This window comes from Schistocerca gregaria, chromosome 2 (genome assembly GCF_023897955.1).
Source record: "Schistocerca gregaria isolate iqSchGreg1 chromosome 2, iqSchGreg1.2, whole genome shotgun sequence".
Lineage (NCBI taxonomy): Eukaryota > Metazoa > Arthropoda > Insecta > Orthoptera > Acrididae > Schistocerca > Schistocerca gregaria.
The window spans coordinates 853,601,503-853,618,605 of record NC_064921.1 but is presented as its reverse complement, the minus strand read 5'-3'; the positions used below and the strand labels follow the sequence as shown (position 1 = coordinate 853,618,605).

At 41.7% G+C, this 17,103-nt stretch overlaps 1 protein-coding gene across 2 annotated transcripts in view; it reads left to right on the top strand.

Moving 5' to 3' along the window:
* The window catches only part of LOC126336576 (uncharacterized), an 87,508-nt gene that overhangs the window by 16,945 nt on the left and 53,460 nt on the right, over nt 1-17,103 (top strand). Inside the window, exons 2-3 of one of the 2 annotated variants that reach the window (XM_050000431.1) lie at nt 4,517-4,590; nt 12,432-12,596. In XM_050000431.1, coding sequence (XP_049856388.1) covers nt 4,543-4,590; nt 12,432-12,596 — 213 coding nt within the window. In that variant the 5' untranslated portion in view covers nt 4,517-4,542. Of the gene's footprint in view, nt 1-4,516; nt 4,591-12,372; nt 12,597-17,103 lie in introns of those variants that run through there. The other variant, XM_050000432.1, reaches the window with a different exon arrangement.

The following is a 17,103-nucleotide window of genomic DNA, read 5'->3' as shown; positions in this document are numbered from 1 at the left end:
TTTATAAATTAAGCTTCTATCAAATAACAACAAATTAGATTTTAATTTGGTGAAATATTAAATTAAAATAATAGGATCTACATCTACATCTACATCCGTACTCCGCAAGCCACCTGACGGTGTGTGGCGGAGGGTACCCTGAGTACCTCTATCGGTTCTCCCTTCTATTCCAGTCTCGTATTGTACGTGGAAAGAAGGATTGTCGGTATGCTTCTGTGTGGGCTCTAATCTCTCTGATTTTATCCTCATGGTCTCTTCGCGAGATATACGTAGGAGGGAGCAATATACTGCTTGACTCTTCGGTGAAGGTATGTTCTCGAAACTTCAACAAAAGCCCGTACCGAGCTACTGAGCGTCTCTCCTGCAGAGTCTTCCACTGGAGTTTATCTATCATCTCCGTAACGCTTTCGCAATTACTAAATGATCCTGTAACGAAGCGCGCTGCTCTCCGTTGGATCTTCTCTATCTCTTCTATCAACCCTACCTGGTGCGGATCCCACACTGCTGAGCAGTATTCAAGCATTGGGCGAACAAGCGTACTGTAACCTACTTCCTTTGTTGTCAGATTGCATTTCCTTAGGATTCTTCCAATGAATCTCAGTCTGGCATCTGCTTTACCGACGATCAACTTTATATGATCATTCCATTTTAAATCACTCCTAATGTGTACTCCCAGATAATTTATGGAATTAACTGCTTCCAGTTGCTGACCTGCTATTTTGTAGCTAAATGATAAGGGACCTATCTTTCTATGTATTCGCATCACATTACACTTCGCATTGAGATTCAATTGCCATTCCGTGCACCATGCGTCAATTCGCTGCAGATCCTCCTGCATTTCAGTACAATTTTCCATTGTTGCAACCTCTCGATACACCACAGCATCATCTGCAAAAAGCCTCAGTGAACTTCCGATGTCATCCACCAGGTCATTTATGTATATTGTGAATAGCAACGGTCCTATGACACTCCCCTGCGGCACACCTGAAATCACTCTTACTTCGGAAGACTTCTCTCCATTGAGAATGACGTGCTGCGTTCTGTTATCTAGGAACTCCTCAATCCAATCACACAATTGATCTGATAGTCCGTATGCTCTTACTTTGTTCATTAAACGACTATGGGGAACTGTGTCAAACGCCTTGCGGAAGTCAAGAAACACGGCATCTACCTGTGAACCCGTGTCTAAGGCCCTCTGAGTCTCGTTGACGAATAGCGCGAGCTGGGTTTCACACGATCGTCTTTTTCGAAACCCATGCTGATTCCTACAGAGTAGATTTCTAGTCTCCAGAAAAGACATTATATTCGAACATAATACGTGTTCCAAAATTCTACAACTGATCGACGTTAGAGATATAGGTCTATAGTTCTGCACATCTGTTCGACGTCCCTTCTTGAGAACGGGGATGACCTGTGCCCTTTTCCAATCCTTTGGAACGCTTCGCTCTTCTAGAGACCTACGGTACACCGCTGCAAGAAGGGGGGCAAGTTCCTTCGCGTACTCTGTGTAAAATCGAACTGGTATCCCATCAGGACCAGCGGCCTTTCCTCTTTTGAGCGATTTTAATTGTTTCTCTATCCCTCTGTCGTCTACTTCGATATCTACCATTTTGTCGACTGTGCGACAATCTAGAGAAGGAAGCACAGTGCAGTCTTCCTCTGTGAAACAGCTTTGGAAGAAGACATTTAGTAATTCGGCCTTTAGTCTGTCATCCTCTGTTTCAGTACCATTTTGGTCACAGAGTGTCTGGACATTTTGTTTTGATCCACCTACCGCTTTGACATAGGACCAAAATTTCTTAGGATTTTCTGCCAAGTCAGTACATAGAACGTTACTTTCGAATTCATTGAAAGCCTCTCGCATAGCCCTCCTCACACTACATTTCGCTTCGCGTAATTTTTGTTTGTCTGCAAGGCTTTGGCTATGTTTATGTTTGCTGTGAAGTTCCCTTTGCTTCCGCAGCAGTTTTCTAAGTCGGTTGTTGTACCACGGTGGCTCTTTTCCATCTCTTACGATCTTGCTTGGCACATACTCATCTAACGCATATTGTACCATGGTTTTGAACTTTGTCCACTGATCCTCAACACTATCTGCACTTGAGACAAAACTTTTGTGTTGAGCCGTCAGGTACTCTGTAATCTGCTTTTTGTCACTTTTGCTAAACAGAAAAATCTTCCTACCTTTTTTAATATTTCTATTTACGGCTGAAATCATCGACGCAGTAACTGCTTTATGATCGCTGATTCCCTGTTCTGCATTAACTGATTCAAATAGTTCGGGTCTGTTTGTCACCAGAAGGTCTAATATATTATCGCCACGAGTCGGTTTTCTGTTTAACTGCTCAAGGTAGTTTTCAGATAAAGCACTTAAAAATATTTCACTGGATTCTTTGTCCCTGCCACCCGTTATGAACGTTTGAGTCTCCCAGTCTATATCCGGCAAATTAAAATCTCCACCCAGAACTATAACATGGTGGGGAAATCTACTCGAAATATTTTCCAAATTATTCTTCAGGTGCTGAGCCACAACAGCTGAGACAGATGAGACAGATGAGACCCAGATAAGGCTGACGCCTCTCACAAGATGCGTTAGCAAGGTAACGACCAAAGCTATCTACTATTCGCTAGCAGCTTTTGAGACAACTGTCAGTTAGACTGGGCAACACTCTGCTACATTACAGTAAAACAGAGGAACCATAATTGCCATAATTGATTTATGGAGTGAAAATTATAAAACAGCACCAGGAGAGAGTAATATTCAAACTAGAACACGAACAGGCGATTTTAGAAACATCGATGTTTCAGAGACGATCATTGTTTATGCGACACATCCAGCTATTTGTGAACATGTTAACTAGCTGCAATTGTGTTGTATCTAACAGATCTCGGAAATCTTCTAATCTTCAAAGACAATTTTGTTTTGAGAACTGCTTCGTACTGTTTTAGGAAACTAATGACGGAACATTAACATGCAAGATCTATATGTAAACTCACCTGGTTAGAAATTTGAAAGTAAAAGAGATGAAATAAATGTTGTCTACAACTTTCACAGACAGTATACTGCAATTATAAAGAGAAAGGAAGTAGTAATTCAGAAGGGAGTTAGACAGGACTGTAGTCTATTTGCAATATTACTCAATCTGTGCGTTGAGCAAGCTGTGAGGGAAACAAAGGTGGAATTTGGGGAGTTGAAGTTCAGGGAGAAGAAATAGAAACTTCGATAGAATCACAACGTCATTGACAAATCTCAGATACGTCAAAGGACTCTGAACGGAATAGTTTCTTGAAATTATGTTATAAGAAAAGGGGGTAATGGAATTAGGCGAATAAAATCATCCTATGCTGAGTACACTAGGTTAGGCATTGAAAGAAGTAGATGAGTTTTAATAGCTGGGCAGCTAAATGACCGAAGGTTAATCAAGTACAGAGCATAGAAAATGCAGACTGTCGATAGTGAGAAAGGCCCTTCTTGGAAGGATAACTATATTAACACAAAATTCAAATTTAAGGTATTTGTCTCATATATAGCCTTATATGGAAAAAAACAAAAAAAAAACAAAAGAATTAGGGATTTTGAAATGTAATGCTATAAAAAAATTCTAAATAGTAGAAAGATAGACAAATATAATGACAGACAGTGAATAACACTGATAAGAGAAGAAATTTATGGCACAATCTGATTAAAAGAAGGTTTAGGTTGAGAGGACAGTTCCCGAGGTAACGAGGAATCGTCGATTTGGTAATGGAGGGAAATGTGGCGGAGGGGGGGGGGGATTAAAATTGTAGGAGGAGACCAAGGCTTGGCTGCAGAAAGTAAGTTCGAAGGGATGTTTGTTGCGCCAGTTACATAGAGATGAAAGGCTTGCACAGGATATCGATCGGTCTTTGGATTGAAGACCACAACAGTGAATGATCCCCGGTTGCAATCTCAGAGCGTCTCCCAATGATATTTCAAACAGAAATAAAAGTTCCATTCTCATATCCAACACAGTGAATATTTACGATAATTCTCATTTATTATTCCTCAGTTGCACGTTTTTAATTAGATTACTTGTTTCGATCACTCTGGGTCATCTTCAGATCTAAATAGTTGGGTCAGCAAGATGTCTTGTTTACTCAGAATCACCATTCTGATCTGTGGTTTTCAGTAGACAAGACAGCTTGCTGACGCAATTTCTTAGATCTTAAGACGATCCAGGGTGATCGAAACTCGTAATCTAATTTAAAATGTTGCTTAGAAAGTCGTCTTGTCTAATGAGAACCACCAGCCCCTAGAAATGAAGATGATCCAGAGTGATCGAAACATGTAATCTAATTAAAAATGTGCAACTGAGACTGAAAAATAAATGAGAATTATCGCAAATATCATTACAGTCGCTGAATCTCTCAAGACGATTATGTCGGTCATAGTGATAACGTATATTATGTATTAACCATTGTGCTTCCACACGCTTTATTACTTAGTTATGGGACATCTTGATCATGAATATATTTACAATAGTGTTGTTTATTTCAGAGGCCTGAAAGCAGCCCGAGACTCTCATGGACAATACCCGATGCGTCTTAGCCACTATCAAGATAATTCAGTTGGTAAGGAACTACAGTTGTTGAATCTTCCACTACAGTTATCATTTGAACATAATAACTACGTTTAAAGCTAACTAAATTGTCACTGATACGGAAATAGTTTCTCTGTATATTGGATACTGCTACTTCATGTCACAAACGTTCATGCAGTGTAATTTCAATTCCCCGAAAAAGTGGAAATTGGTGAAGGTACATCATTCACTAAACAACAAAATTAGTACGTTGTATCAGTTCACAGTTAAAAAAAAGCACCCTGCAGTAACACCGAAACGCTTTGGGGCTGATAAACCTGCTTCAGATAAACGGTGGTGGACGTGACTGAGCAGATGGTCTGTGAGTAAAAGGCGGGATAGCGGATACATGTTACTGCCACCTACATCAATAAATACCCTCGCACGGTCACAGTATGGCCGCCATACACTGACACATGTCAAATCGCCACATACTTGTCTCACACAAAAATTAAAGTTTACAAGAAAGTAAACGATGTAGGAGGAACAGGGAAGTCCTACGGTAGTGCAACAGGATGAGAGACAACGAATGGAACGGAGTGAAGCTACAAGAGTCCAGTGGCAGTGGCAGCGAGGAGATGGTAGCTTGGTATGGCTGTCGATTATCTACTTGAGGTGGCTGCCTGATGAGAACTGAGTTCCACCTGTCCTGCGGCCACATATTTTTTCCATCGTGTACAAACTTTAGGGATTGATTGATGAGAGGATACGGAATAAAAAGGGCCTAATGAAATTATGTCCGGAAGTGCATGGTTTCCATGGGAGACACCATTTATTGTATCATACATTGTTACAGAGACTGCCGTCTAATGCGCGATGTACCATGCAACCACAGTTACTGTATGTATGGTTTCCCTTTAGAGGGTGGTAATGTTCCTCGCACGTCATGCCCTGGCGCCCTCTCTTGCCGTAATAATTGGTAATGTTGTGTCCGATTCACTTCTCTTGCTTACTCACCTTGTAGTGGTTGTGATACAGCGTTGTACGCAATGGTTCTATATTAGATCACCGGATCTCAACTCGCGCGATTTCCGGTTTTGGGCCATCTCAAAAGTATCCTGTATGCCGAGCCCATTCCTGGTGTGGAGACGGTGGAGCAAACGTATTCAAGCTGCCTTTGACGTTGTTCGGGTGCAGCCTGGCTGATGTGAACGTGTGAGACAGAACATCCTACGACGCTTACACGCAAATGTTGAGGCACCTGGAAACCATTTTCAACACATACTGTAACTGTAGCTGCATGGTTCAGCGCGTATTAGACCGCAGTCTCTGTAACAACGTATGACTGAAAAGGTCTGTAGAATGAAAACCATGCAGTTCCGGACATAAGCGATGGACCACTGCCATTCTTCTATGAAGAATGAAAGTGTAATGTCTAAGAATTAACATTCTGATTGCGATTAACAGATCTTGAGGACTTTGTGCCGAAATATCGTGGCAAGATGTTACTGACTTACGGCAGTTCTCCCGTGTTTTTATGAAACAATCAGTACGCCAGAAAAATTTCAAACATGAGATCTTGAGGAAGATTGTCACTCAGTTTCAACAGAATTGTTACCGTCATGTTTTGAAAACAAGACATAAAAAAGGAACCAACAGCTCGGCAGAACAGCTATAAGTAAAGTATTGATTTAAAGAATCTGCTTATTCTATCTACTGTTATTTCGCCTCGTTATAAGCCCAGCACATCTCCATTTCAATTTCTTAACGATCACTTTCTTAATAGTCACTGTCTTTTGTCTTAACTACTTGCATCTTTCCAGTGCTCTTTCGATAACCTCAGAGTTACATACGTACGTGCTTTTAACATCTGTTTTTCGCTTTAGTATGTCAGTACTGCCAGTGTACAGTAATTACAGAATTTCCGTTTAAAGCAGACATGGAATTTACTTCTGAATATAGCATCCAGTATCCGGAAATAACTTCAAGCCGTTTTAACGTTTTGTGTATTTCTTTGCGTGTGCGCCATCTTGTTGTTTTCAGTTGATCCAACAACACAGCTTCATCTATTGTTTCCATAATGTCGTCATTAATATTTACTACTTTCTTATTATCGTCATTAATATTTACTACTTTCTTATTAGCGTAGTGACTGTACATTTTTAGATCTTGCTGTAATTAATCTTCTGGTCTAATGTCAGACTTCTCTGCTTAATTTCGACCAGTGTCATCTGCAAATCGAAAGTGGTTGAGGTACGATCAACTCAAGCACATTCCTTCTTCATCAAAGTTTAATACATAGATGGCAGTTTCAAAGGTTCCAAAAAATAATTTCGGAGCAACGTGCCTAAAACTTTTCTCAGTTCTGAGGTTTTCAATGCCACCATGTGGTCGAATGGGGTATGTTGTATATTTTCGTCAACAAACTGGTGAAGGTGCTCAGGTAACAGAAAAACCTACCGAAACTTTATCTCAGGAACCCTGTAAGAAATCAATATTTTGAATGATGAAGTCATATAAATTCATTAGTCTCATATTTGGCTACCGAGAACTGAGGGTCTAAGCAACTACAGATCGTAAAAGGGTACAGGTTTCATGGGGACCTATTCTTTCAGTTAACTGATAAATTGCATGACGTATTGGCAACGGAATATGTAATGCCATCTCGAAATTCAACTGCTGATGTTTTCATCGTTCAACTAATGTTGGAGGACAAATATAATATTTTACAACCAACTGGGTCCCAGATACAGCTGGTTAATTACTCTTTATGGAATATTCATCATAATTTTAAATTCTACATTACTTGAGAAATATTACAGACTCACAAAATCTAAGAGCACTTTGGGAATTAGCATGACAATTTGTTTAAGACGAGACATTTTACACATAATTTCATAGTAATCCTGAAGTTCATAAAAATTTCGTTTAGTTTACACAGTTAAAATAGCAGAACGAGTCGTGGAAGGAATAAGTGATTAAAATATTGTTGCTATTACATTTGCATACATCCCGATGGAAATGATAAACAAAGGAAATCTCTTTCATGGTGAAAGTATCATATGTTAAAATAGTGCTCGCTACCAGACAGCTTTATTGTACTATAAAGTTATCATTTATACTTAGTCTATGTGTCCTCACAACCCCTAAACTGGTGGGGAGAGGTATATCTAGACACAGATTTTTAAGTGGTTTCACAGGCAGCTCTAACTGAGCCGATGTAGAGGTAGGTCGCTAAGACCTCCATTACTTTTGTGGAGGCCTCTCAAAATTGAGTTGCCAACAGTGCAAAACCCAGCAGATTGTTTGTTATTGTAAACTATGCTCTCTATGAGCTTTTTTTTACTAATAAATGACGTAATTTGAATAAATGTTTTGACTTCAGTAAAAAGTCAAGCACCCTGGCACAAGCAAACATAGGAACCAAACTCCTGGAACTGTGAAGTGTGAACTGTGTTCACAGAGTCAAAAACATTCTCATTGCCTTTAAGTATCGTGCAAAGTGGTAACTGATGATAACTGCTTATTTCTTGCAAGCCTGTAAAGGCAGCTTGTTCTTTTCTCTGAGGAATGTTAATCATCTTTTATAAACGTTTACTTTTGCCTTTTGTAAGAGTCACTGGCAAAATACTGATACAGGACTTCCGGAAAGCACTCATTCAGATTTTTTTCTGTGTCTTTGTTTCCTGAGGTGCGATATGACGATTTGTGAAGACAGAACAAAAATTGCGGAACAAATTGCATTTAAAATTGTATGTTCTGTTCTTTTAATGTTAAAGTGCAGAAATTTCTCTAAACTCAAAGAAGCAAACTGACTGCAGCAGGAAATTATAGATGCTTATTTTGCTGATTAGTTGTTAGATGTAGATGAGACAGGAGACAGACTGCAGTTCACTATTCGTAAACTGAATCGAATCTCCTCTAATTAAAGTTTATTGATCCTGATAGGTAAAATTAAAGTAACGGCATTCATAGGTAAATAGCGGCTTAGATAATAAATAAATATCGACAATAAGTCAGTCCGTAAGGTATCGCACTTTTGCCATTTAGGCTGCGACGACAGTTAAAACTCTGACAATGACAGTGATAGTGATAAAACAAATAGAACTAAATAGATTCCGGAACACTGACATAAAATCAGTAAGAAAATGCAAGAGCAGGAACAAAACTTAAATATTATAAATTTATAGCTGTACTAGAGCTTCTATATGGAAGCGAGGGATAGGGTAATGACCTTAAAGCACGAAAACCATATGGAGGCAGCAGGAACGAAATTCCTCAGATCAAAGAATATAAACTACTTCATACGGAAGAGCGCAGCTAAGGAATGGCTTAAAATATTTAGTACAAATCATAAAATAAAATATAAAACAATGGGAAGTGGTAGGAGGTCCATTTAAATGGGAAGCGATATAGCAGAATATCACAACGACGAGGGTCGTTCAATAAGTAATGCCACACATTTTTTGAAAAAGCCATTAATATATATAGACAAACGTCCTTATTGGTGCTTCACGTTTGATGTTTGTTCTGGGCGCCGGTGAAATTTCGAACCGTTCAGGCAGGTGGCAGAGCCGTAATACAACGTCAAAATGGCGCCTACATACGACGCACGGTACAAACAGGGTGCTGTTATTTAATTCTTGCGTAGAGAAAAAGAATCCATGGTGAACATCCATAAACGTTTGTGTGCAGTGTATGGCGATTCTGCAGTTGATAGGAATACAGTTGGGCGATGCGTAAAGCAAGTTACAGCCTCAGGAAATGCAGCAACACAGCTACATGATCAGTCACGTTCGGGATGTCCTGTCACAGCCACTCCTCCAGACATGCTGAATCGTGCGGGTGCCATTATTTGTGCCGACCGTCGCATCGCAACTCGACAATTGGCTCTATAGTTGTCGGTCAGCAGTTGAAGTGCGTCTGCAATGATGGAGACTCCCGGATATTCAAAGAGGTGCTCATGATGGGTTCCACGAATGCTCACAGCGGACCACAAGAATCAAAGAAAGGCCATTTCATCTGAATTGTTGAAGGGTTTTGAGAACGACGGAGAGGCCCTTCTGTCACGGATCGTTATGGGGGACGAAAGCAGGGTGCATCACTTTGCGCCGGAAACAAAAAGGCAGTCCATGGATTGGCTTTTACCAGTAGGGAATACATACTCCACAACGTTGGCGTACGGCTACAGAACGTGATGGAGACTACGTAGAAAAACAGGAAATGAGCAAGATATGTTGATGTATATTGTCACCAAATTCTGACTCTTAACAATAAATATGGTCTGAGAAAAACAGTGGGGCATTACTTAGTGAACGACCCTTGTAGTTTGCAGCTACGTCTCACTACGTCGAAGGAGCTTTGGCAACTGGAAAGAGATGGAAATGATGGAAACAAGAACCGGCCTTAGGGCCTGAATTCCTTGAAAGGAAAAAGGGAGATGAAAAGCGAAGAAAATTAAGAAGTATTCCATTGAGCTGTACGTCGTCGGGAACTTCACACTACTGTTGCATGAAACACACTGTCCAGTCACATTAATGTGACCACCTATCAGAAGCCTGAATAAACACTTTCTGCACTGTGGACTGCTGCGAGACGTGTAGGAAGAGAGACAGTGATGTTATTGGAGGTACCGACAGGGATTTGGAGCTATGCTTGCCATAGCGCCATGGCCAGCTGTGCCAGGTTCCTCGGTTGAGGATCCATGACCCGAACAGCCCGTTCGAAGACGGAGGGGGTACAGATACTTCATTGGATTTAAATCTGGAGGCCAGAGCAGTATGGTAAAGTTATCCTGGTGCTCTTCGAGCCACACATGCACACTGCTAGCTGGTAGTGCCATCTTGCTGAGGAAAAGCAAAAAAGGTCCTGAAGGATACACGCACATTTGTGTTGATCCATTGTGTGTTCCAGAATGAAGAGATCACACAGGGAATGCCCTCCACCTTGACCCTTCAGACGACTGTTGCAAGGTGTTTGCTTTCAGATGTTATACGCCGTACAACAACAGTCAGTCTTGGTGCATGAACCAGTTGCCCATTCACAGCAATGTTTGCTGATAGGTCGTGGAGGAGACACAGCTGGAAGCCCCTCGGTTCATTTGGGCGGCCTGTTGGTCAACAGTTGCACTTCTGTTCGCACATACACATCTCTGCAGTCGGCTTTGTATAGCGCCATGTAGCCAACCACAGAATAATTTAACCATAGCGACTTGTGTACAGTTTAAAAAAGCGATTCGGAAATACTTCCACCATTGGCGCAAATGCCAGTGATCATGCACTTTTGGACGTCTGATAAATCGCTCGGTTTTTGCATTACGACCCCGACTGCATTGTTTTCCGCGTCCTCCCAACACGCTTCATATGCCCTCCACTACGTGTGCTGCCCCATGCCATCTGTGAGTTGTTGTTGCTCTTTGACATCTAACTTAGGTGGTGTTCACGTTACTGTGACTGGTTCGTGTATGTGTTTAATGTGAGAGTTTGTTTTAGTTAACTGAAAGATGATTTCATTGTAAGTACACGATTGTCATATAAACAGTTCTCGTGTTGGCATGTGTTATTTAAGTTTATTTTTTGGGATCCAGTCGGCATGTTTTGTATATGAATGAGATACTGCAGCACTTGGAATATAAATAATTTACACTGTTGGCCATTAAAATTACATCATCATGAAAGCAGCGTGCAACGCACTTTAACAACTGGCGAAAACTGTAAAACATTCTCGGCTATACAAAAGATTAACATTTTAGCGCGACCACACATAATTCGTAGGAGTGATGCCCTCTACATTCTCTGTATCAGAATGATTATGCAGCGGGTTTCTCATTCAGGAGCCGCATATGAATGTTGTTCGTGAGAAGATCATGTTATGCCTCATGTAATAATGTGAAACATCCATCAAAGTGTCTCAGAATTCGACAGTGATAGAATCCTGGCCTATCGGTCCAGTGGTTTTTCCTTCCACGTTATTGCTGCTCATGCCGAATGATCTTCTATCAGCATTGTGTGTATGAAAGAGACGGGTTCAAGAGCGCCGTACTCAACACCATGCAGGATCTCAATGGCCTCACAGGACTGGCCCCAGAGAAGACCGTCGACCGTACACTTACGTATTGTGCCTCGAACAGGGAAATTATCTGCAGCAAGACAAGTATCTTACGGACAGTGTGATAACATCTGAAGCAGCACGAACTGTCAGTGTTCCTGAGCACTGTTGCAGTTTCTCTTCACGCAGTAGCAGAGAGAGGCGCACCAACCGTGGTATGGGCCTAGCACCTGATTTTGGAGTATGGAGCGCCATTAGGTGGACAATATGATCTCCTCTAGTTCATATAACTGTCACTTTATACAACCTGTGACCTATTTTGGAAGCCTCTGTGACATGTTTCAGTAACTGACTGTACTGTCTTGACCCACGTCGGTACAGAGGTTGTTCAACTGTTATATTGACCAGCTCGTTCTCCAGATCGTTCAGTCATTGAAAACATCTAATCATGTGTTGCTGAGAGATTGGAATGGCACCACTCAGCAGCCACTACGACTGGTGAACCTTGGTGTAGAGCTGAAGCAGCAAAGAATGGTGTACCTGTATATGTCATCCAGTTTCACTTCGGCACAATTCCTAGCTTTGGAGATCCTTAGTAATCTGCCAGAGGTGACACTAAATATGCCAAATCACCAAGAAAACCACTTATTCGTCCAACTACACTGTACACACACTCAGTAAGTAAAATTTCATTCTGTGCTGTCCTTCCTGATGTTGCATTTTTAATGGCCAGCTTTATATGTCTGCTAAACAAGTAGAATAAATGTAGTCGCTGTTGTCGCTACAGGGTGTTAGTAAGCAGTCTGGCAGAAAATTGTCGTGATGGAGGAGTACCACTGTGCGCAGGGCATGGGTATCGGCTGCCTGACGCTGCGTGAGAGCGCTCACATGAACCCTGATCTACCGGAGGTGCACAACACGCTCTTCTGCGGAACCTTCATGGGCTTCACCATTATCGCCGTGGCACTCTTGCTGGGCTACTTCATCAGGAAGCCGGCCCCAAAGGAAGTGGTGAGCACTGCACTATTCTTTGAGGCAGCTTTTATCCATTACCTACCTCTAGTGTTGTGTTGTCTGATTACCTGGCGTGGTTTGCTGACTGATTTTTCCCAGTACTATAGTGCGTGTACTAGAGCACGATCGAAATAAATTCGGTGATTGTTCAAGTATATTTTCTCAGTTTTTGGCGTCATTTCCTGTGCCATGTATCTCTATATTTCTATGTTGTCCAGTTTGTGACACGACATACAAAGGGGTGGCAAGGTGACTTGTTTTGGTTTGAGAGCACTTGGCCAGCTGTCTGTGTGCGACTGCGACGACGTAGCAGCAAGACCGACGTGCTTCTGTTAAGGCCCCCATACACAGGCAGACCACTCAGATGAATTCCCCCCTCCCCACTCCACTGCCAAGCACGTCTGCCCTGTGTGGCCGATTTTATATTGGTCAGATCCGTGGCCCGGTTGCATGTTTTACAGTTAACTGCCAACTGATAGCCCCAAACGCTAGATTCCAGGCCACACCATGTAGGGTCCACCAAATAGTCGCCACTGCCCGCACACATGCAGACGACTCACTGAGTGGGTTAGCAAGCGATGATGATGATGATGATGATGATGATCGGTTTGTGGGACTCTCAACTGCGCGGTCATCAGCGCCCATACAAATTCCCGATCTGTACACAGTCCAATCCAGCCACTTTTACGAATGATGAGGACCACACAAACACCCAGTCCCAGGGGGGACCCCGTGATCCAGTTAGTTAGCAAGCGAGTCGGAACACCGGTCTTGTTGTGAATGGGCGCCTTTGCACTCGACAACTTCGACAACAAAGGCATTAGCAGTCCGCTCAAATTGTCAAGTTTATACATGTTTATGCACGTGGAATGTGAACCACTGAACATACTGCGGAGTGCTATACGCCTAATTAAAGACCTCAACAAGACGATTAGACTGACCATGAAAGGGAAGTATTTTATTAGGTAATAAGCGGAAAATGAGTCTGTAACGACTTCTTGCAATAACTATAATAAGAGTTATAGTAATTAAGCCAAAAGAAGATCGACTGAGCAAATGAAAGCGCTCATTGAGGTATATCGAATGAGCTACTCACATGCTTATTCATGTACTTAATTAGTCAATCTGAAGCATCTTAATTAAGTAATTGAAGTCTCCATAAATAGTCATACGGAACAGATAAACAAATAGCTTTGGACTGTGCCGAGGAAAATGAACTATACATTGTGAATAACATTTGAAATGTGCCACGTGGAGCGGCCGCGTGGTTAGAGGCACCCTGTCACGGGTTGGGGTACCCCTCCCGCCGGACGTTCGAGTCCTCCCTCGGGTATGGGTGTGTGTGTTGTTATTAGCATAACTTAGTTTGAGTATTGTGTATGTCTAGGGACCGTTGACGTCAGCAGTTTGGTCCCTTAGGAATCCACACACACACACACACACACACACACACACACATTTGGAATGTAAGTTTTCAGTATTTAAATGCAGTTTTTGCTTAATTTCGGTTTACTCATAATTTAAATTATATCATAGCTATATAAATTTGGATCACACTAGCAAAAAGAGCAGCTCATTTCCTATAAAAGTGATATGCCACTCATACGTAAGCAGTAAATACTGATGGCGTAGTTCACTTAAACTAAATGTAGTCGTAATTATGTGAAAATTGGTTTCACTTTAATTACGATTAATTTAATTACGGCTGCGACGTATCAGATTGTAATATGAGATTAAAGCCGGCCGGTGTGGCCTTGCGGTTCTAGGCGCTTCAGCCTGGAGTCGCGTGACCGCTACGGTCGCAGGTTCGAATCCTGCCTCGGGCATGGATGTGTGTGATGTCCTTAGGTTACTGAGGGGACTGATGACCACAGATGTTAAGTCCCATTGTGCTCAAAGCCATTTTTTGAGATTAAAGTAAATGCCGATATGTTTTTATTGCTAACTCTGATGGATAGGTAATTGTATATTGGTAACATTAAACAGTGTTGCTGTCCGCATCCCGGTAGGTCAGTGTTCAGCGCGACAGAATGTCAATCCTAAGGGCCCGGGTTCGATTCCCGGCTAGGACGGAGAGTTTCTCTGCTCAGGGACTGGGTGTTGTGTTGTCCTGTCATCATCATCATTTCATTCCCATCGACACCCAGGTCGCCGAAGTGGCGTCAACACGAAAGACCTGCACCGGACCGGTCTACCCGACGGGAGGCCCCAGCCACACGACATTTTATTTAACAGTGTTTCTTCCATCAGATAAGAACTTGTGAGCCCTTACGTGCATCAGCACGAATAAACAATTAAAAAGCAAGGAAACCAATGTTTGTAGGGCCTCCGTAATGCGTGGTTGTATTTCAGAACGTTGGCTATGTTTGTGTCTAGGGGACTCCCAACGCATCACTTGCATTAACCATAAATAAAAGCAACCACAAGTTTAATATATGCAGGCAGGAGAACGTGGTGAAATAATGTCATTTCTCACAGCGTTATTATTTTCAAAAAGGTGAGTTTATTTGCAGAAGACAAAGTATCATTTCTCATAATTCACAATCGTTTGTAATTGGAATATTACCTGTCTGTGCAAGTGTTTAAGTAGGCTGACCAGAATGAAACGTTGCTTAAACTTCTGAAAATCCACGAAAAATAGTCAGAGCTGTTTGTGCACAATTCTAAAGTCGAAATTACTTGATAACAGACTAACAATTACGATCAAAACTAACTGCAGAACAACTTTTAAGAGTTTAGATTAAATCATCTAATCCGGAGTATCCAGAGCCCTCAAGTTGATGGATGTGCGTTATTTAGGTTTAAGTAGGTCTACGTTCTAGGCGACTGATGACCTCAGAAGTTAAGTCGTATAGTGCTCAGAGCCATTTTAACCAGCTCTCAAGTTGCAGACGTTCCAGAGTATTCGCTATCAACACATGCGATTTGTCATAAGTTCCCAACGCAAGTATTTCGCCCGAGGCGAATTTTTCTAAGTCCACACAAGTTAAAATGTTTCAGAATCCTCGTATTCGACACACAGAAAATTTTAAAAGTCCACAACAAAAGACTTAGAATTGTCTCTAATGTACACACGAGGCAATGTATAGTCACAGATAAGTCCCGTCTGTTCCCGATCTCCACTCAGACTGCGGGACAATTGCCGAATGATCCTATGCGAAAATGGCCAACATTACTTATAGGCTCACACTGACATGAGTCAAAAATCTCACATTCCGAGTTCCGAAAGCATACGTAAACTATAAATTTAATGTTCTACATACATGTTACACAAGAATTGGTACGCAAATTTCATCATGTTCCCAATAGTGCTCATAGTTTTCCTGTAGCTTTAATAGTTTGGTCACAAATAGTGTATTCGCCCATATGGACGCTATTTTGTCTCATTATGTCATCAATAAATATAAAACAATTAAATGAATTACAGTTGTACATCCATAATCACATCTCTTTACGAATGCTGCCGCTACTTTTACTTCAGTTCACATTTTATTTATGAAAAAACAATCAATTTTTCATGCCCAGAATACTGTCGGCTGTAATTTAAAATACATAAAATTCTACAATAACAGTTCGATAGTAATCACCACTGTCCACAGACAAAACGTTTGTATCAACCGCTTAAGTGATTAAATTTTGTATCCAAAAGTTTAGGATTAAATCATGTGAAGACTGGGTCTTGAAGTAAGGGCGCCTTTTTACTAGTGCACTCGTCTGAATTTTGTCTTTAAAACCATCTGACTGGCGTCTCTGTCACTGGTGGGGTGTAATTTTTTTTCTAGATTTCCCCGTATCTAATGTTTTATTTATTCAGTCAATTCACTCATGGCGGCTACCCTCCCAAGTCTACTCAGATGATCGGGTTTTGGCCACCGCCTGGCCTGTCTGACAAACTAACTGACCCGCACTCAAGATTTCTCGTACTGTACCAACCATTGTGCCTTGAAGGTGCCACCTCCTTCTGATGCCCCACAAAGATCATCTGGGACAGCATGCCCTTGCAGATGTCAAAGCGGGCTGTCTCGACCGTAACAATACTCGCAGATAGGTCTGCTAGCGATACAACAAAACGCGCGAGCAATGTCGCGTCTGTTAAAGCTTTTCGTAGCAAATTTTTGGATATACCGTCCAAGGGCGAATTATTCATCCAAAAATTTATTATGATGTATCGTTAAAAAACAGCCTCTCAGCTTGCATTTTTGGCGTAAAAAGTTGTAATCGGGAGTGCTGAATGAGAGTACGAGTTGTTTGCCGCAACAAAGGGAAACCCAGTGACGGCTGCAAGTAGGGGAACCATATTGACCACTTGGCAGAGCGCTGGAAACATTCAAGAAGGCAAAGTATGGGTTTCAGGCCTAGGTTAATTTCGCGTGAAATTTCAGTGTGGGTGTTTCTGATTTATTCGCTTATGTCGACACTTGTGTTTTTTGGGAACGTTGGGAGTTGGGCCGTTAACCCTGACTGAACCGTGCATACCAGTCAGTCAGTTAGACTTGTGTTTTTT